General features: G+C 54.4%; 1 protein-coding gene across 1 annotated transcript; it reads right to left on the bottom strand.

The window, feature by feature from the left end:
• Nucleotides 1-1,391: 1,391 nt before the first annotated feature.
• On the bottom strand, nt 1,392-7,276 carry LOC144273001 (melatonin receptor pdcr-1-like). The gene is made up of 2 exons (XM_077831435.1): nt 6,397-7,276; nt 1,392-3,765 (listed from the first exon to the last, which is right to left on the bottom strand). The coding sequence occupies exons 1-2, from the start codon at nt 7,274-7,276 to the stop codon at nt 3,452-3,454; spliced, it is 1,194 nt and encodes a 397-aa protein (XP_077687561.1). The 3' UTR covers nt 1,392-3,451.
• Between the last annotated feature and the right edge of the window lie 13,615 nt (nt 7,277-20,891).

Here is a 20,891-nt window from a genome sequence, read left to right as displayed (position 1 = left end):
GAGCCAGTTACACCTGGATCTCCACCTCACTGAGCCCCACTCCTCCAGCATCTAGGTCCTCCCCCGCTGAGCCCCACACACCAAGGCCCCCCTGAAAGTTGTCTCCTCCCACACCCGCTGAGCCTGAACCACCTTCACCTGGACCCCCCTGTGGAGTCCCATTACACCAGAGCCCCCCCTACAATAAGCCCCTGTGCATTCAGATTCCCCCCGACACCCGGATCCCTCACCGAGCCGCCTGCCTAGTCCAGATTGCCCCACAGAGAACCCTCTCAACCCACACCTGGATCCCCTCACACTAAGCCCCTCCACACTTGGATCCTGCCTTGCTGAGCCTGCCTGTCCACACCTGGCACGGAGGGGCAGGCCCTGAGGTGTTTCTGGGGCAGGCCCGGTCCTTGCACGGTGTCAGGGTTGAGTGCAGCCTCTTCCCTCAGTGCGTGTCCTGTCGTGGGGGAACTGCACACTGATCTCCCACCTCTGTGCAGCCAGTGGCCTGTGCTCCCCACTGCTATGCTGGAGCCTTCACATTTATTTGACAAATAAAATTTGCATAATTTTAAAAATTCTGTGCACAATATTTTAATTTTTTTGCTGTAGTTTTAATTTTTTTTTTTTTAGTGTAGAATGCCCTCAGGAGTAAAACAGACTTCTGTGTAGCCAGGCTGCCCTTATCAACCCTGTAGCCACACAGTACAGGAAGTTGAGTAGATGGTTTTGCAAACTGGCTGATAAAACGCTGTACATAAAATGTCACATGAAGCTGCACAGAACTTGGCTGCTGCCTTGCCTTCTCTATGACAACAGCTGGTTGTTTAAAAACAAGAACGAGGCCTTGAGGCACGTACGCAGGATGGCCAGGCTGCCGTTACTAGAACTTCAGTTCTCTTCCCGGAGAGTTTGGGAACTCACTCAGTTCCATGAGCATCAGGACTGTTTTACCTGCCCAGGGATTCAAAGTGTCAAGGACGTTTTAGGGACCAGATTTTTTAGCTTAAGATAGGTACCCAACTGCACATGCATTTTGTGCACCAATTTATTTGGGAAAATACCCAGATTTGCTCATGCAAGCTTGAAAGCAGGAGCAGAACTGTCTCCATCCTATTCTAGATCATGGAGGTTCCCCCCCACCCCCGGCCCCCATAACTTTTCATTTATTGTAATTCCAGCCAAGTGTACTCTAAGTCCGGCAGTGCTATTGTCCTTTACATTACGCTGCAAGCTCCTCTGGTGCTTGTCTTCCCAATCCTACTTCACCAGAGTCCTGAGAACTCCACAACCCCTGCCAAAAACACTTGCTCACCAGAACACCTCCCCTATTCCAGACCCTTTTGGCGTGTCAGATTTGCTGCTTTTGCAGTCCACAGCCAGCCAAGGAAACACATTCAGCCTGAAGTTAAATAACTAAATCTTTATTTTTTATTTACAGTCCTTGTAATTAAATACTTTTTTCCAGAAATAGAACATTTAAAGATTGAGGGGGAGGGGAATCTCCCTACAGACAGCTCCAAACCCAAGAGATAAAATACACCTTAGACAGCAATAAAAAAATACAGTGTGCATTTAAAGAGGGTTTGGTGCATACAGGACAGGAGAGACTCCACAGTAAAGCTTTTTCCAAATCCACTACAGTATACACTTGATCAAGTCAGTTACAAATACTATTTCAATTTGATGCAGTTTCCACTGGTCCCTGATGTATAAATCACGGGGGGCGGGAGGGGAGAAGAGCAGCAGGAACCCTGGGGGGGTAGAGCAGGTAAAATGGCTATTTACAATCCAACAGTAAGAGAATAATTCCCTAATTTAAGGCACAGTGGAGAGCAGAGGCCATTTTCCTCTAACCCAGCACTGCTGCTTTCCTTGTGACATCACACATTCACTTTAAGACTTAATATTTTTTGACAATAGGAACAAACCCCAGCCTTTCCCTGGACGGGAAGGTTTCAGCAGCTGGAAGAATTCACCTTGCAAAAGAGCAAAGAAACTGGGCAGGCCTTAACCACAGCTCCACTTCCCAGATTGCTACATGTTCGGTTTGCTCACTTCATCTTTCTGTGATTGTTCATTTAATCCTCTGGTCTGACTAGAAGTGAGAGGAGAATGGAGGACGAGCTCCATCTCCTGACCTTTCTCCATTACCAGCCCAAGTCATTAAAAGTCTGGTTAACTAATTACAAAATGTCAATTTCCTCACCTGTTTCTGGGGAGTGGGCCAGCAAGGTGCAAGGGAGGCAGCTCCAGTAGAATGGGACATTCAGCCTAGCAAAATCCCTAGCCATACAGTGGAGGAGTGAGGCTACCCATCAGCCTGCTGCTCCTTCCTTTGCACCAGGACACAGTTTAGGAGAGCACCCAAAAATCAATGCTGTCAGCAAAGGGCTCCCTAAACTTCCACCCCTATGACCTGGAGTCCTTTGTCCAGATTGATCAAACACACGGACGGTGAGAATTTATCCAATTTAACTAAAACCTACTCTAAAAACCCTCAACATCTGGATGGCAGAGGCTGGCAGATAAAAAGGTGTTAAAACCAGACAGACAGTCACGCCAGAAGCTGCAGTTCTCTTTTAACTTATATAAAAGTATTCCACCCTTCCCCCAAGTGAGTTTGTGTCCTTCTATGCCCAGGGTCCCCGTGAAGTGAGGGGAGGGGAAGGAGGATCACCCAGCTGGGATGGCAAACAGAGCAGGAGGCAGAACCTGAACCTGGTGAATGGAGGTAGGCAAGTCTGCAGCCAGAGCAACAGTGCAGCAGGCCCTTGGGCAGGTTTCAGAAGTGATCACATGGCAGGTGTAATAGCCATGGGGCATGAACCGCAATGCCTGCTTGACAGTCCCTTTTGCAGTCAGGATCTCACACCTTCCCCTCAGCCCTTAAGCTTCACCCAACCGTCTCCTGAAAACCTGGCACTAGCCATTATTGCCAACCCATCAGGTACTTTGGAGTGACCTGGCTTGGTGGTGAGAGAACCATGTCCCCTTTGGCTTAGGGGGAGACCTTGTCACACTGTGCTGATCAGAGAGGTAGTTGTGTGTGGGGCTGTAGGGCAGCAGGGACTTTATACCTTCTCTGCCCCTGGCTGGGGTGGATCAGGGCACTTAGCTCCGAGTGGATGTCCTGTTTCTTTCACAGCAGACGCTCATGTCCATGCTGTGACCAGTTTCCCCACACAAAACCCCTTCCCAGGGAGGGCTCCTTAACTCAAACACTCTTTGTATATTTCTCCACTGATACGATTTGGTGAAGCTCACAGAAAGATGCTTGACCTCCTCTGCTGACTTTTCACAATTTTCTTTCCCACAGCCAGAGCAGCCTCAGCCCCAGGAGGAGGCAGCAGCTCCTTCTGCTGCACAAGCGTCCAGGCTCTTGACAAAGCCAGGCGTTCACACATCTTGCAGGACAAAGAGCCTGACATATTGTAGCTGACACAGACGGTGTCAAAGTAGCTTATAGGCTAGTTTGTGCTTCTCTGGGCAGTAAGATGCTGGTGGAAGACCCACTGCAGGAGCGGTCCAGAAGGAGAACAGGCTGGCTGCTGCTGCTCCTCTCCACCACTGCACTGATGGTGACCATCCTGTGCACGTCCTGCTCCCACTTGTCTCGGCTGCAGGGCCCACAGAGCTTGTGCCTGATCTTCTGGAACTTGTGCCTGAAGTTCCTGTTGGTCCAGAAGTAGACAAAGCAGTTGAGAAAGCCACTGCCGCTAGGCAGCCACAGGGCCACGAACTCCAGCCACTCATGGACTCTATCCTTCGTGATTGCTGCAAGAAGGAGAGCACCAGGTGAGTGTTCCCCACATTACATGGGGCTCTTCATGCCCAGGGGTGAGACCCTATGGTCCTTCCCCACTCATTGTGGGCAGCCTCAGCACCACACCAGCCCAGGCCCACTAGTGTGATGCTCCCATTCTAGACCCTCACTTGCCCCAGCTGAGACCATGACTCACCTGTAACATGGGGCAGAGGTAAAGGGAAACCAAGTCTCCCAATTCCCCACCCCTCACCTCTCCCAGGCAAGCACTCAAAGCCAGGCCACTTCAAGCGGGGCTCCCAACCACCCCTTGGTTTTGGGTCTCTCCTCTCCCCCAAGACAGGGCAAGTGCACCTAATAATAATATCAGCACATGGCATTGAGGTGCCCCTCCCCGGAGGCTGATCCTAGTATTGCCAGCCCCAAAGGTTACACACACAAGTCAGACCCCCAAAGACATGAGGTTGGCTTAAAAAGCTCAGAGATCATAAAAGCATGAGCAGTTTTTGTTTGTGCTCTCCTGACAGCCAACCTGGGTGTGAGCATTTCAGGTTTAAGATGTGATCGGACACAAACACGTGCGCACCACCTGTGACGAAGTGGGACTGTTCTTAATGTTTCCTCTGAATAGTGTGGGGGTGCCTCAGTTTCCCCTAGGCAGTTCTTAGGAATCTAGGTGGTGGGGTAAGGGTGTATGATCACTGAAGAGCCCTAGAGGGCAGGTGCGTGCAGGGGTCTGGACACAGAGAATGGCTGACACCCTGTTTCCTGGCAACTGATGGCCTGGGCCCTTCCCCCCTGCAAGGTGAGAGCTAAAGGGTTGGAGAACAAAGGAATCAGGTGCCTCCTGGCCCGGGAAAGGAAAAAAGCCCAGAGGAGGAGGGGCTGGGGGGAGTTTCAGTTTGGGGCTGGCTGGGGACATGGAGTGAAGGGCAGATGTGGTTGTCTGGCTCGCTGCCCCCCAAAATGGACCCAGCTTGAGGGGTTTGGTTCTCTGCACCTACAAGCTCTGTGTAAGACCATGTTCCTGTCGTCTAATAAACCTTCTGTTTTACTGGCTGGCTGAGAGTCACGTCTGACTGCAGAGTTGGGGGGCAGGATCGTCTGGCTTCCCCAGGAGCCCCACCTGAGCGGACTCACTGTGGGAAGCGAACGGAGGGGCAGAGGATGCTGAATGCTCTGAGGTCAGACCCAGGAAGGTGGAAGCTGGGTGAGCTGTGTGTCCTGAAGACAGGCTGCTCACAGAAAGGCAACTGCCCCAGAGTCCTGCCTGGCTTCATGGGGAGCAGTTCCAGAGCATCGCCCAGGGATTCCGTGACACCCCCACACACCCAAGGGAGCTCCACTGAGCCTCTTGCATCCTCATTGTGCAAGGGTCCCACTTCCTGCAGCACAGGCTTCTAAGAGCGTGGGAGCCCAGCAGCAACCCTGGGCACAGGCTTCTTAGAGCGAGGTACCCACTGCAGCTCATCCAGTTTCCATTATCTATACCCCATGTCTCCCCCCCACCTCATTTCACAGCCGCCATCTCCCTTCCCCACCCCACTGCCCCCTTCCACCATCCCCCACCCCTACCCCACTGCTCCTTCCCACTGCCCCCTTCCCATCCCCCTGCTTCCTGCCCCACCCTACTGCTTCATCCCATCCCCATGCTCCTCCCCACTTCCAACTGCCCCGAGCCGCACCCCACTGCTCCTACTCCACCGCTCCTCCCCATCCCCCTGCTCCCTGCCCCACCCTATTGCTCCATCCCATCCCCCTGCTCCTCCCCACTTCCCACTGCCCCCAGCCCCATCCCACTGCTCCATACCATCCCTCTGACCCTCCCCACTACCCCCTCCTCCTCCTCACTGCCCCCTTCCCATCCCCCTGCTCTCTGCCCCACCCTATTGCTCCATCCCATCCCCCTGCTCCTCCCCACTTCCCACTGCCCCCAGCCCCATCCCACTGCTCCATACCATCCCTCTGACCCTCCCCACTACCCCCTCCTCCTCCCCACTGCCCCCTTCCGCATCCCCCTGCTCCCTGCCCCACCCTACTGGTCCATCCCAACCCCCTGCTCCTCCCCACTTCCCCCTTCCACCATCCCCCACCCCTACCCCACTGCCCCCTTCCCATTCCCCTGCTCCCTGCCCCACCCTACTGCTCCATCCCATCCCCCTGACCCTCCCCACTTCCAACTGCCCCGAGCCGCACTCCACCGCTCCTACCCCACCGCTCCTCCCCACTGCCCACTTCCCATCCCCCTGCTCCCTGCCCCACCCTATTGCTCCATCCCATCCCCCTCCTCCTCCCCACTTCCCACTGCCCCCAGCCCCATCCCACTGCTCCATCCCATCCCTCTGACCCTCCCCACTACCCCCTCCTCCTCCTCACTGCCCCCTTCCCATCCCCCTGCTCCCTGCCCCACCCTACTGCTCCATCCCATCCCCCTGACCCTCTCCACTTCCCACTGCCCCCAGCCGCACCCCACTGCTCCACCCCATCCCCCTGCTCCTCCCCCACTTCCCCCTTCCACCATCCCCCACCCCTACCCCACTGCTCCTCCCCACTGCCCCCTTCCCATCCCCCTGCTCCCTGCCCCACCCTACTGCTCCATCCCATCCCTCTGACCCTCCCCACTGCCCCCTTCCACTCCTCACCGTTGTACAGGATGGTGGCCATGCAGGGCGCCCAGCACACGTAGAAGGCGACGACGACGGGCACTAGGACCCGGGAGGCGGCGTCCAGCTGCAGCAGGCGGAGCCGCCTCAGCCCCGCCCCTTCGCCGCGCCGGCGCTGGGCGCGCGCCGCCTGCCACAGGCGCAGGTTGGCGAAGGTGACGGTGGCCGCGGCGGGACAGAAGATGGCGGCGGCCAGCAGGCCGGCGTAGGCGGCGTTGGAGCCGTAGTCCGGCTCGCAGAGCAGCGCGGCGGCCGAGAAGCGCACGCGCAGGACGGCGGCGCGGCCGGGCAGGGCCACGGGCAGCAGCAGCAGGGCGGGGCCCAGCCAGGCGCCCGCCAGCAGCAGCGCGAGGCGGCGCCGGCCCAGCAGGCGCGCGTGGCGCAGCGGGAAGGCGACGGCGACGTAGCGCTCGAGCGAGACGCCGGCCAGCGAGTAGAGCGCGGCGCCGAAGAGGCTGGCGCTGACGAAGGCCACGGCCCGGCAGTAGGCCTCGGGCGGCGCCCCGGGCCCCAGGCTGCCGTACAGGTTGAGCGGCACCACCAGCAGCGCCAGCGCCGCGTCGGCCGCCGCCAGCGAGAGCAGCGTGAGGCGGCTGCTGCGGCTCCAGCCCGCCACGGCCGAGGCGGCCACCGCCCCCGCCGCCCCGTTGCTCAGCATCACCAGCGCCCCCAGCGCGCAGACGATGCCGATCTTCAGCCGCCGGCTGCCGCCGCCGGGCCCCGCTTCCCGCGCGGGGGCCGCCCCGCCGCCGCCGGGCCCCGCTTCCGGCGGGGGGGCCGCCCCGGGGCCCCCGCAGCGGGAGGCGGGGACGCCGGCCAGCAGCAGCAGGAGGAGGAAGGCGGGGAAGCCGGTTCCCATCCCGAGCATGCTCCCTCCAGGCCTGGGGGCCCAGCGCCCGGGGCCAGGCCGTTATATAGCTGGCCGGGTGGGGGCGGGGAAGCTGGGCTCCCGGGCAGGGCGTGTGGGTCGCCTTATTGGGGTCCCAGCGTATCCCGGTGGTGCCAGGCGGGGGCGACAGGGCCCCCCCCCGGAGCAAAACGAAGCCCCCTGCGACTTCGGACAGGCTTCGGCTGTGGCAGCGGCTCGTGCGCCAGCGGCCCCAGCCCTCGAACATTTTCTCCAGCTGCCAGCTGTGACTGGAAGGTTTAAAGGGAAACACCAGGGAGAAGGGAGCTTAGTACGTACATTCACGTCTTTAGATTAAATGCTGAGCAAGGAATTCAGCCAGCCCTGTTCAACACTGTGTCTGAGTCCGCCTCGGAGCCAAGGCTGTCTGGGACACAGTCACTCCCTATTGTGCCATTGTCCATAAATAAAACACATAGCTGAAACTTGCCTGGACGGTTAAGTGTAAACAATTTGCCTTTCTGTGGATTTCTCAGTGTTATCCATTTTTGTACAGATGGGGAAAGTGAGGCACATATAGATTAAGAGTGGGATTGTCAAAAGTGCCAAAGTAATTTATCAGCACAAGTCTCATTGAAAGGCAGCAGGACTAAGCCATGCAGACACTTTTGAAAATTCTTCTCTATGTCATCTTCCGCGGGCCACACGTTTAAGTAGCGGAGCTGGGAAGGGAACCCAAAGCCTGACTCCCATGCTTCCTCCCTGGCCATGTACTCTTACTTTGAGCTGATGAAATGAAAGTATGATGCCCATCAAGCTATTTGCATTCTTGATGCTTTTCCTTCGTCAGACTGTCTGATAGAGCAGTTGGAGTTTCCAGGAATTTGACCAGCTGCTACCAAGATGGTGGGTGAATTAAACTGGAGGCAGTGTTGCTTTCTTATAAGTGAAGATACTCAGGAACAGAAGAGGCAGCAGGAGTTGGACTGCTGATTTCTCACATGTGGGATAACAATAGGGATGAAATCAAGAATTTCTGCAGTTTGCTCTCTTTTGGGTCTTTATCCAAGTTGATTTAGATAGGAAGCAATTGTGAGAGTGGAGTAACTGCTTCTTCCTTCTGCACAAGATCCTTCCCTGTGGTATTTGAGCCAAAACCATTCAGTAGCAGTAGCAGCCGAAGGAAAGAGTTTAGTAGAGAAAAGCTCCCACTGAAGATTTGTCACCTCTCTTGACTGGAGCATTGAAGGCAGCTCCAACTGTTCTGAAGAGAGCACATCCATGGGCTTCCTTCACCCTGCTCTGGAGATTGTAAGGCCCAGTACTCACTGGTTGATCATCATTCCCCAACATATCCCATGTGGGGATGGATGTCTATGCAGAAAAACCCTGTTCATGTTCGTTGGATTGACCAGTCTGCTCTACCAAGAGCCATACTGGCAATGTGCCCGAAGCCTAAGGGCTATGTCTCTTATCTAAAATGGAACAGATTGTAACCACGTCTTTTTGGGTACAGAGTTTGGAGACTGAAGGTCCCATCATGCAATATCTGTATTGGCAAGAAGTCCTTCAGCTGATCTCAATTACAGGCATGGTTCATAGAAAGCTGTTGTCTTATAGCCAGTATCTGGAACAGAATCAATGCTCTGAATTGGATCCTGAAGCAGATAGGAAGCCGATTCTCCTTAGCAGCCCAGGATGATTATGTGCATATGACTAACATCAAGCAAATGTGTTATGCTTTCTGCACCAGCTGAAGCTTCAGTAACCCCCAGTGCAGAGCACTTTGGAGCAGTCTCACGTGGCAGAGACAAAAACATGGATCATTGTGGTGGGGTCTGTATTAAAGAAGAAAAATCATAACCTAGCCCAGTGCAAAATGCTAGTGTCCATCACCACTACCTCAGCTTCCATAGGCTATTGGGAGTCCAAAAGAATCAGAAAAAAGAAAAGGAGTACTTGTGGCACCTTAGAGACTAACCAATTTATTTGAGCATGAGCTTTCGTGAGCTACAGCTCACTTCATCAGATGCATACCGTGGCGGTATGCATCTGATGAAGTGAGCTGTAGCTCATGAAAGCTCATGCTCAAATAAATTGGTTAGTCTCTAAGGTGCCACAAGTACTCCTTTTCTTTTTGCGAATACAGACTAACACGGCTGTTACTCTGAAATCTGTCAAAAGAATCAGGACTCAGATACAACCCACTGTTAAAAAGAGGCACTCTTGCTTGAGAGAGGGCAGATTGTACCCTCTCAGATTCACGTGCTGCTTTCCCCTGTCACCTCTGCCTTTTTGAGTTGAATTTCAGACCATTTGTTGTGTGTTGTAGTTGTATTGGTCCCAGGTATTAGAGAGAGAGATTGGAGACAGTTTGCTGTCATACAAGTCTCTATCTTGGTAAGAGACTAGGAAGCAGAAAAAATGCATTGTCTGCATCCATGAAAAAAGATGCAGAGCTGAGAGGCAGCACAGTCTAGTGGCTAGGGCTTTGGATGGGGAGTCAGGAGGCCTGGGTTCTATTCCAATGGCTGCAGCAGACTTATTGTACAATCTTGGGCAAATAACTTGGGTCTCATTCGTTTGTAAGCCCTTTGGGCCAGGGATTGTTTCTTTCTACGTTCTGTGCCCAGAACAGCAGAGTTCCGGTTTTGGCCGGCGCCTCTAGGCACTCTCATGCAAATCAACGCTCTCATCCTATATGAAGACGCTACAATACAAAGGGGAACATGAGAACCTAGATGATGGATAGATGGCACTGCAGCCCAGAATTTTACACACTCTCTCCCCTGATTGACAGTTTTCAAAGGAGATTCCCTGGGGAAGGTATTCTGCTCTCCAAAGGTTTTACCTCCTCTCCCCTTCAGACTGCTCACAGGAGGCACTGCCACTTGGGCTGTATTCCCCAGATATGTGACAAAACCTGGGTGACTGCATGAGCGAGAGCATGGATTTTTGCCCTGAGGATCCTTGGCACTGCGTGGAAGAGAGCTGCTGTTTTAAGTCAAGCAGAAGTGTGTTGTGAGCTTGCTCCTATATCCGTTTGTTTTCTAACCCTTTGCCTGACTAGATGTGCTCTGACTTTCCAGACAGATGTGCCAGTGCCCATAAAATGCCAGTTATGTTTTGTAACAAACAAAGCTACATTTACGCTGGCTTGGAAAGAGTCCCTGCGTGGTTAATGTTTGGATGCTGAAAGTGGTTGGTTATGTTGGCACAAGGAGTCTGTCAATTATCACCTCCGTGTGAATTTGCAGTTAGGATTCAGTGGAAATTAAACTGGACCAGACGCAGCCAAGAGAGCGCAGCACTGGGCGGGTTTCATTCCCAGTGTTCTGGCTGCAGAATTGAAGATCCATTAAGTGATATTGAGAGCAAGGGTAGGGTTCCTAAGGATGACTGCCAGGCTGGTAGTGCTGCATGGGGTGGCAAAGGTTGAGCCTGGTTAGCCAAATAAGGCTGCTGAGTGGTTGGAAGTTCTGAATGTGAACCGTCCTGGCCAGAGGATAGCTGGAGTGACAAGGCATGCGGGCACAGGGACAGATGAAAGGACATGTATAGGAGGAAGGAAGGTCTTGTAGGTAAGGCAGGAAACCTGCTGTCAAGAGACTTGGATTTGGTTTCCTGCATTGGTGCAGACTTCCCTTGTGATATGGGGTAGGTCACTTAATCTCCCTTGCTTCTGATTCCCCAACTGCAAAGGGAGAGTAATCCGCCCCACAGGGAAGTTGTGGAGCTCAGCCAGCGTCTGTGAAGCTCTTTCAGAAGGGCAATGTATTATATTAAAGCCTTAAATGTTCATCTTGGAGAGTCCCGTCCCATCCCCCCCACTACCAAATGCCAGACATCATGGCCTGGTTGATTTCTTTGCCTGGAGGTTGCCCATCATGGGAAGGGATGGCTGATACAATGGGGCAGAGGGGGTATTCCCTGTTAGCAGCAGTGTGGGTTTGGGGCATTGTCATTCTTTTCATCTGATGTGTTCCAAAAGCAGCTGAATAGTAGGCTGCATGGTGTGTCCCTCTTCAGTCCTGCTGCTGGAAGGAGCATTTGGGTTGTCCTGTGAAGTACCAGCCAGCAGGGTCCCACTAGGACCTATGGAGAGCTCTTCTGTGGATAGGGTGAGGGTATCAGTGGAGTAAACAACAGAAGAAATGGAAGTGCTCTCTAGAAATGAGTGAGAAGCTGCTGTTGACATGAACCAGCTGGGGATGGCACCGAGTATGTGGCCAAACATGTCCCATGCAGTCTTATAGATTCATAGATATTTAGGTCAGAAGGGACCATTATGATCATCTAGTCTGACCTCCTGCACAACACAGGCCACAGAATTTCACCCACCACTCCTGCGAAAAACCTCTCACCTATGTCTGAGCTGTTGAAGTCCTCAAATCCTGGTTTAAAGACTTCAAGTTCCATGAGTGAACAGTACTCATGCACACCTGGCATTCGGCATCACATCTTGACCCTTGCCTTTGAATTAGCTCTCTCACCCACATCCCCAGAATTTCACTTGATTATAGAGCTCATGATGTTTCTTTTATACCAACACCTGACAGTTGCTCCCCTCACTTTCTCTGGTTTGGGAAGACATCCACAGAATGTACTGCAAGTGGCGTCTTGAGTGTATTTTGTTGGCAGGAACACCGCCAATCTAACTGCTGGGAATATGAAACAGATTACTAAATATAAGTGGAACTGTGAAGAAAGATATTTGAGCTTATTCTGTATTGTGTGTCTGCTGTGGGGTACCAAAAGTAACAATTGTGTGCACCTGAAAATATGAACCTTTGAAGCTGGGCAAGCCAGTTGGCCAATATTGGTGCAGTGAGGTCTGAATCTGAGATAAGAGCTCAGTCCTACGAACCCTGTTATATTTGCTGTGAGGCAGCATGTTTGGCTCCTGAAAAGACCTCCAATGTATGACCCCCCACTGGAGCAGTTTGGGAGTGGCGCTAAAGGAGATGTGGTCAGACCTCCTTGGTCAGACCTCATGTTTATCTTTACATGAGGCTTTATGCGGGGGGTGGAAACAATAAAGAAAGCCACCTGTACAGTCTTGGGAAAAAGACTATCCAGTGAACAGGCAGGATTTATTATTTTTAATATAAAAAAAGATGTCCATATCTACTCTGCTCATAAGCTCAGAGCAAACTGGCTTCAAAGTCAATGAAGAAGGAGACATAAGGGTTTAAAAAAAAAGGAGTTTAATTTTGGGGCTCACAAAATCTGAATAAGTGGCAATATTAAAATGATCAATCAAAACAACCCACCCCCAGCACACAAACCTTTGTTCCTTTCCCCTATTAGGGCACATTTTTGCTCTCAGATCCACCTTTCAGAACACTGGCAAAGGGAACCAGTGTGCCCTCAATGTCTGACACAGATGGCCAATGTCAGCTTAACACACACACAATATTGTGGGTGATTTTCACCGCATTGAAAAAAGCCTGCATGAGGCTCTATTCATCACTTAAGTACAGCCTCACAATATGGGTTTAAGCAGAGTGGAGCAGACCCTGTGCACTGGGAGAAGTTTCACACTCCTGAATTTGGGAGCTTTTATGCAGAATGAAAGCCCAAAAAAATGTGCTTAAAGCCTTGTCTCTTTAAGAAAGTTGACCCAGTTTAATGAAAGGTGTAAGCTTTAAGCTTTTTTCATTAAACAGGTGCAGACCCCGTGTAGATGCTCTTATTTGGGTTTAAGAGTCCCTTATTCTTAGCTCCTTTGGGGTGCAGGAGAACCTGGGACAGTGAAGCTTTGGAACCAGACAATCTGTACAGCTGTGTCTGAGAAGCATGTATTCTTAGTGAGCATTGTCATTCCTTGTGCAATATTAACTGAGTGAGTAGTGTGGGGGCACGAGTTGCCTATTAAATGGAACATGTCTGACAGCCCCAATTTATCAGGGATTTGTGGAGCGTGATTCATGCAGTGATTATGATAGGCAACAGTTCCCGGACTGTTTGCTTTTCTCTCTAGCTTCTCTAGGCAGAGAGAGATTAGACTCATTATTTTGAAAAGGTGCTTTCTTTAATGTCTCTCTTTAAAGCGCGTTCCCAAAAACATAAGAGACGTATTTGAATCAGAGGTCTTTCCTATTGAAGCACAATTGAACACAGCCTGAGAGCCTTGCTGTTTGGATATCATCTGCTTCCAATTCCACATCCCCTTCTTTAGCTATGTCTCTGCAAAGACAGTCCTATTGTTTAAGCTCCTTCAAACACCTGCAATGGGAAAAATGGCTCTAGGCAAATCTGTACTGAGAAAATTTCTTGGTTCACGGGACTGGCACTTGGGAGGTGCAATTGCAGGGCTGGGAGAGGTGCTCAGCGCCCAATACAGTTCAATGGGAGGGTACTGAAATAGGAATGTATGTGGCCTGTAGTAAAAAGCTCCTCAAGTTCCCACCGCCAGCCTCCAAGAGGGCTTGCTCCTCTGCTCGGTAACAAGAAGAAAAAACCCTGGAGGACCTTCCCTGGTCTGATTTGATGTAAAAGTTTCGCATGGTCTCTCCAGCAAGGAATTCAGGGTAATGAGGCCTGTCCTCAGCTCTTATCTAGACCATTCTGCATCAGTGATGAGTGCTCACTCACTCTGCCTGGTTTGTTGACGGTGATTATACCAGAAAGGATGCTGGCCGTGTCCCTGAGTGAGTCCCTGCTTCTCCCAATACCCTGTTGAAGTGCCCCCAAAGATTTCTTTCAGACCAGCTCCAAAAATCTCCATAGCAAGTGTGGATTTCTGCTTGCCTTAGGATGAAAAAAAAAAGCCATCTGTCCTTGTTCTATAGAGCTAGAGTCCCCTGTGTGATGTGTGCTTGAAGTTTTCTGGGTCTGTCTGAACTGGGCCTCTGATCTAATGGGAGAAATGTTTCTTTTAAAGTCTAGCTGGATGGTTTGTCTGGTTTTTGAACATTCATCGGCACAGCTGGTCCCCTTTATCCTGCTATCTAATTTGCTCACCTTTTGGTTTACACGGCAGCAGCCAAAGGTTAAGTTGTCTATAATGAGTCAAGTTAGCACCTACAAAATGAGCTCTCTAGTTCTAGTTTGTAAATATCTGTTTCTGATTCTGAATCCTTCTTGGGGGGCAAATTGGGTTACAGGAGACTTAAATTGTAGGAATAATCCTTATTAGTTGTGCAGCTAGATCCTTGCACTGTGGTTATCAGCTGGAAAGGGACTGTAAAAATGATATTAAAGGATTCCATGCTGAGATTGCCTCAATAGCAGCCAGGACCGATCTGCTCACATTACAGAGCAAACTTGCCACAGGCTCCCCAAATGAATGTGGGTTCCTTCTGACTCTGGTCTGTCACTGGCAATCAAGCCCACAGTCAGTGGAGTTGGCAAATGAGCATGCATGCGGGGAGTTAACCAGTGAGCAAGAAGAGGCAGCTTTTACATGGACGCTTTTCTTAGCATAATTGCCCTTTAACACAGCCAGGAGTAAGAGCTGTATGGGAGAGGGTCCAGAATGTAAACTTCCTTGAGAGAGGAGTTGAGGCTGCGATGCCGTCCCCACCCAGCTATGGAGCATCCATGGGAGCAAAGCATTTCTAGTGATGAGGCACGAAACAGATGGAGAAACAGAGGGAGGGTTCTGACTCTGAATTGCAAACTCAGCTCAACGGAATGAGACTTTCTTGGCACGACAAGCAGGGCAAGTGTTGCCAAAATGTAAAAAGAGTTGGTCCCCTCAGGTCTTTGGCAGAGAGGCACAATCCACCCAGGACAGAGCTATAGATTGTTTTGCGGTTTGGTCCCATGTCCGTTACTGATCCCGGGGCAGGTAGCTCCATAGTGTGATGTCATCTCTGTGTCTTTTGCCTTTCGTTCCGGGTCAGGCATGGTGTTTTCTCATTGCTGTTTGATGAGACGTCTCTTACAATGTCTAATAATCAGAGGCAGTTCCTCCTCGCACTCCTGTATGTGCATAGTCAGAATGAGGACTTGGAGCGGGTTCCACCACAAGAGGGTTAGCTGGTCTAGCATCTGAATGCTGCCCTTGAGGTGAAATCCACCCGTCACATTTCAGGATTGACCATGTGTCTTTTGAAACTCTGCCTTGCTGAGGGTTATTGATGGTTAATAAGCACCAGGGCAAAGAGTTCTCATGGAGATCCTGCAAAGCCAGGGATACATCCTTAATACGCGGCTTTCAGCACCAGCCTTATCGGATGTATCAAAGCTGGACATTGTTCGTTAGTGTTTCCCTTCTCAGCCCACCAAAGCACAGGCTGCCTGCATGTATGTGCACCTGTGAGTTTTATCCTCACCTCTGTTATGTATAAGATCTTCCCTTAACTGGGTGGCCACGTCCCAGCAGTTTATAAATGAAAATTAATAAACTCAGATTTGGTAAAAGGTTGAATCAGTTGCTTTTCAATGGCCAGGGTCCCTCGCTGCCTGAATGGAGATAGCGTGGGCTTACTTAAAAATGGGCCCTGTGGATGCTCAGGAGGCGTGTGCAGAAAAACTGCACAATAGAACAGATGCAGGGTCAGTGTCCGATATTTGAGATCCACCCACACACCCAGGAAATGAGGCCTTCTCCAGCACAGCTCACAGGGCCCCCCTACTCAGAAGAAAGAAGAGCTCTGTCCCTGGAGGATTTCCCAGATCGACTGGGATACAAGATTCAGAGCTGAATACCAGTCCATTGAAATAGCCTGCTCCCAGCCTCCTCCCATTCAAACTGGGACCTGTTTGCTCAGTTGTTTCCAGGTGAGTCCACGTGTGTGCACGGAAGGGAAAAGGACTTTCCTGCGTGTGTCCTGAGTGCAGACAAAAGCAGGCACCTCCCCTGCTACAGCACAGCAGGGACTTGGAATGGAGCAGGAGGCCAGGGTGGGCAAATGAGGGGGCCTAGAGGACAGCCCCCTGCTCCCCCAGCTAATTGAACGCAGCCTGAAGCTCACACTGGGGGGTCGGCAGCAGCTCGATGTTGCTGCTTGGAAGCAGCAGGTGGCAGCCGAATGACATGGTGGCTTTTGAGCGCTCTATTAATATCCGCGGCTGGTGAGTGGAGAGCCATGGGGTCCGGCAGGGCAGCCATGGCCAAGGCTGGGCGCGTGGGAGCAGCGTTTGTATGCTGGAGGCCCCTTGCAGTGGCCCAAGCCCTGTGCCCTGCAGGGAGCTGGCCTGGCCTAGCCCACGAGCTGCTCTGGACCTGCCATTCCCGCCTCCAGCAGCTGGGAATACCTAGAAAACTCAGGCCTCTCCTGGGGCTGGCGGGGACTCCTGGCCACTCTGCCCATTCAGTGGGGTGCCAGTCGGACAGCATAACACTCTTGGGGCCCTCGTCCCCACACCTGCTGCTGAGTGTGATTCCCAGCATCCCAAAGGGGTCTGGGGCGGTCCTGCCACTCCCTGCCTGAAGCTGGCTGCACTTAATTCTCTCCCAGGCTCGATGCAACCAAGCCATCGGCTTCCAAATGTCACAGGCCCACCTCCATTAATGTCAGCTCTCCCAGACGTGTGCATCCCGGGGCTTGGGTCCAACTGCTTTCCACTGTCCCCATTCTCTCACTGTCCCTTTTTGCTAGCCTGGCTTCCCGCCTCTCCTTCATTCCTTGGCTACAGCCCTTGCAATCCATGTTTCTTGCTCTTTCTCGCCACCCCCTGCTTCATCATGATGCTCCTTTCTGCCCTGCCCTCGCCTCTGTTCCTGTGGCTGAGGGCGCGGCTGGGAACTGCGCCCTGTCCCTTGCGCTGCCCCTTACTCTCAGTGGGGAATGAATGGGCAGGGGCAACCTCCCAGCAGGTGAAGCCCCAGCTGTTAAATGGGGCGATGATCCAGTCACCTCATCTGAAACCACAGTGACCCCAAGTTCTGGGGTCCCTGGGAAGTACCTCCTGCCCTGCAGGGGGCTGAGATTTCAGGGGGAATAGAAGGGGGGAGCGAGAGAGAAATGGCATGGGGAGGCACAAGATACAAGGGAAGCCAAGGAGCTCCCAGTGCAGTAGGGTGCCCCCTGCTGGACCCATCTGTCTGGGACATTCACTGGCTCCCACTGGGTGTGTGCACTGGGCTGGCCCTGCTGGGGATGGGATGCTCGGCTGGAGCCGCATTGTGGGGAGGGCTGAGATGGCTCCCCCTTGGGGGTTGGTGCTGGTTCCTCATTGGGAGGTGGGGTTGGTTCCCATGGAGGGGGGATGGGGCTGGTTCCCCGTGGAGGGCTGGGAGCTGCTTACCGCACTGCTCCCAGACCAGGGAGTAAGGGGCAGAGATGAGCCCAGAACCAGTGACCTGGCCCGGTTTCCTTCCATTTTGCTTCCTCCTGCCTGTGGCTCTGCAGGGGGTGGGGGAGTCCTCCACCGGGGACAGGCCAGATGCTAACACCCACCCTCCAGCACACATCTGGCCCTCCCCCCTTCCAGAACGGGGCTCAGACACTTCCTGCCTTTTCTGCTCCATTTTGCTTTGCAAACCCTGCAATTGCAGCAATTTGGCAGAAATCATTCCTGTTTGTTTGGAGCGGCTCAGCCCCCAGACGTGGGGCTGATTACTTGCTGCAATCGCTTTCTGGTGAGTGCCTTAATTATGGGCCTGCCAGTCAGCTGTGCAGCAAACGCAGCCTGCCCCACGGGGCACCAGCGAGTGGGCTGGCCTGAACCTGCACTTCCCTCCCACGCTAGCCAGCAGCCAGCGCTTGGCACTGTCCTCCTACCCTGCCAGGCACTGGGGGCCTGCTCCTATTCTGCCAGGCCTCCCGGCCGCTGAGGATGGCAGAGCTGCTTGGGAGATGGTCTGAGTGTGGAGCCCCATGGGCACGTAGAGCACTGGGCACCCTGAGCGTGGTGTGAAGGTGAGAGCCCCTGCAGTGCCTGCCACTCACTCGACCCTGCCGGCCCGTGCCCCTGTCCTGCCGAATCACCCCCCATGCTCCCAGCACTCGTGCCTGACCCCAGAGGCTTGCAAGGGTTGGGCAGAGCGACTGGAAGGGAGAAAAGAGCCCCAGCTTGGAGTAAATTGCTGAACATCTCACAGGGCTTCCCAGGCTGAGAACATCTCCGCTGCCCCCAGCTGAGTGTCCAGCTAGGGGCCCTTGGGGTAGTGAGTGCCACACTGCTGGGAGCAGAGGTGGGCGATGGGACCCGCACCCTGCCAGCTCTCAGGGTGGTGGGGCCTTGGTGCCTAGTGGCCAGTGAGCACTGGAGTGGGGAGGTGCGTGAGGGCCCTGTGCAGGGCGGCTCAGCACAGGCAGAAGTGCTGCCCACTGGGGAGCCCTGAGCCCGTGGACGCTGGCTCCGTTTGCAGGAGCTGGTGCTGCTCGCTGCCGGCTCCCCCCGGCATGGATATTTGATGAGCAGCTTTTTAGCTCTGCTCGGTGCTTCCCTGTCATCTTTTATTCATGGCTTCCCTGCGGCGTTTGCCCTCCGGCACAGTCCCCTAAACGCCGGCAGATTTGTTCAACCAAATATTGCATGAGTCTCGGCGAGGCTCCGACAGAGCATTTACCGCCCCCTGCCTCCCGCTGGTGCCCTGATTACTGAGCGCACTGACATCCTGCTCAGCGGCGGGGGAGTAGGGGGGCATTGCCCTGTCTCCGCTCAGCCAGCGCCCAGCCAGGGCTTCGCATGGGAATCGGGGGCTTTGCTCTCCTGGCTGGTCCTGAAATACACAGGGGCTGCGTGGGAGGCTACAGGCCCGGGGCAAGCACTTACATTCCCCAAGGGCTCTGACCCGAGCTCAGCAGCGTTGGGCGGGGCTGCTCCTTAGATGCGAGATCCCGGAGGTGCCACCCTGGGGGTGAGGACCCGTGGCACTTCCTGCAGCCCTGGGGGTGTTAGTGCTTCCCCGGGGCCGGGAGATTCCACTCGGCTGCCCTCCGCTCACCGGCAGTCTCTGCTGAACGAGGGTCTCCTCACGGTGCCAGCTCAGGGGCTCCACCCCCCGGGGGCTGCATTCGGGGGACGGGGGAGGCAATCTGCTTGGATTCCAGTTTGTAAAGCTCTTGGGGGCCTGCTGGCTGCTCTCTCAATACGAAAGGAGTGTCAGGCCCTGCTCCCGGGCTGTCTGGGGTGTGGGCAAAGCACGGTGGGCACATGCGCAGTCCAGGTAACGGTGTGCCCGAAGGGGTAGGTCAGGGGCCGAACGTTACCGGGGGCGCGTGTGCAGCTGTGTGCAGCCAAGTATCGGCAGCCTGTGGCTCACCCCCAGCCACGGGCACACTGGGAACGCGCACACACGTGCATACGAGCAGCTGACTCCGGTGTGAACACAGACATGCTTTGTACTGTCACAATCCCCCCCGCAGCCCCCCACTCACATGTGCATCCTGACACATGCAGCCCCTCATTCCCCTCCCGTCACTGGCTGGGCAGCCAGAGGAAGGCAGCCCATTATAAAAGATGGCTGTTAAATGCAGGCGAAGTGAATAATTAACCCAGCGAGTGAATTAAACATCCTAATTATTTATTGAGGCTGCAGCCTTCAAAGAGCTTGGGGCTGTGGCCCGGGGCCGGGCGAGGCCGTCTCTCTGCACCAGCCTCTGGCTGAGAAGTGGCTCCCGGACGGTACGGCTGCACCTCCCCAGCCTCTGGCTCTGCCCCGCATCTCCCCAAAGCAGCTCGCCCAGTCCAGCCCGCCGTGGTTGGCATGCCTGCTGGCGCTATTGCTGGGGAGGGCTAAGACCTGCTGGCTGCATGCAGGGCGTGTGGGGGCTCAGATCACAGCCACTCCCATTTGATTCAGGCCCTCCGAGCTGACACCCACCCTGGGCCAGGCGGCAGGGCCAGGCACAGAGCACTACCCCCATTTGGCAGGGTGGCGGTATGGGGGGGGGGGTCTAAGCAGAGGGGCCAGCATGGAAAACGGCCCAGGAGGTGGAGGAGGGGAAGGAAGGTCATGTTGAGGCCAGGGCAGGGACAGTGGGGAGGGGCTGGGTGGGGGGGTCTCTGGGGCAGGGCCCGAGCTTGGGCCATGTGGGGAGAGGAAGCCAATGGACAGACTTGGGGCTCACTGAACGAAGGGGCCAGACTGCCAGGAGTGGCAGTGAGATGGGCCAGGCAGGGCTGCCTGTGCCCTGGAGAACAGGCTGCAGGGGGGCTGGCAGGGGACTCCCTCGCCAGGGCTCCCGGGGCCCAGGGGGAACGTGCCTGAGGGCTGCTAAGCACCCCAGGAGGAGGGGGTCGGGCCCAGCCCAGGGCTCTGCAGCAGCTGTGGGTCTGACGGGAGCTGGCTGGCTGTGGAGGAGGCAGTGGGTGGCATCGGGGTGGCCAGAGAAGAACGGGCAGCAGAGGGGCCATTGGGAGGCCCCAGGCACAAGCCGCGCTTGCTGGGGAGAGCGGCTGGTGCGGGGAAGGAGGCTGAGGCCCAGCGAGCGGGCAGGAGCCTTGTTCCTGCTCCGCTCTCACCGACGGGGCTCTAACGATGCTCGGCGAGGTGCTGTGATTCGCGACGCCCAGCCTCTCCAAAGCCAGCTGCTGCACAGGGAGCCCTGACCATGGGAGGGTTGGAGGGTGAGGCCCTGACTGGGGCAGCTGCTCTACTAGCCGGGCCCCCACACGGGGGGGGGGCAGTGTTAGCAGGCAGCCCCACTGCCTCACGCCCGGCTGCTCTCCCCCAGGTATCCCAGAGCAGGGGATGGAATCTCTCGGCCCTGCAGGCACAGAGCTG

This window comes from Eretmochelys imbricata, chromosome 12, assembly GCF_965152235.1.
Source record: "Eretmochelys imbricata isolate rEreImb1 chromosome 12, rEreImb1.hap1, whole genome shotgun sequence".
Lineage (NCBI taxonomy): Eukaryota > Metazoa > Chordata > Testudines > Cheloniidae > Eretmochelys > Eretmochelys imbricata.
Note: the sequence above shows the minus strand (reverse complement) of the source record. Positions and strands in the feature narration are given on the sequence as shown.

What these genes read in the sequence shown, in the direction of transcription:
- LOC144273001 (XM_077831435.1), bottom strand. Translation starts at nt 7,276, where the DNA reads ATGGGAACCGGCTTCCCCGCCTTCCTCCTCCTGCTGCTGCTGGCCGGC. An exon ending in GGCCACCATCCTGTACAACG is followed by an intron (nt 3,766 to 6,396) that starts GTGAGGAGTGGA and finishes TCCTTCTTGCAG; the next exon opens with CAATCACGAAGGATAGAGTC.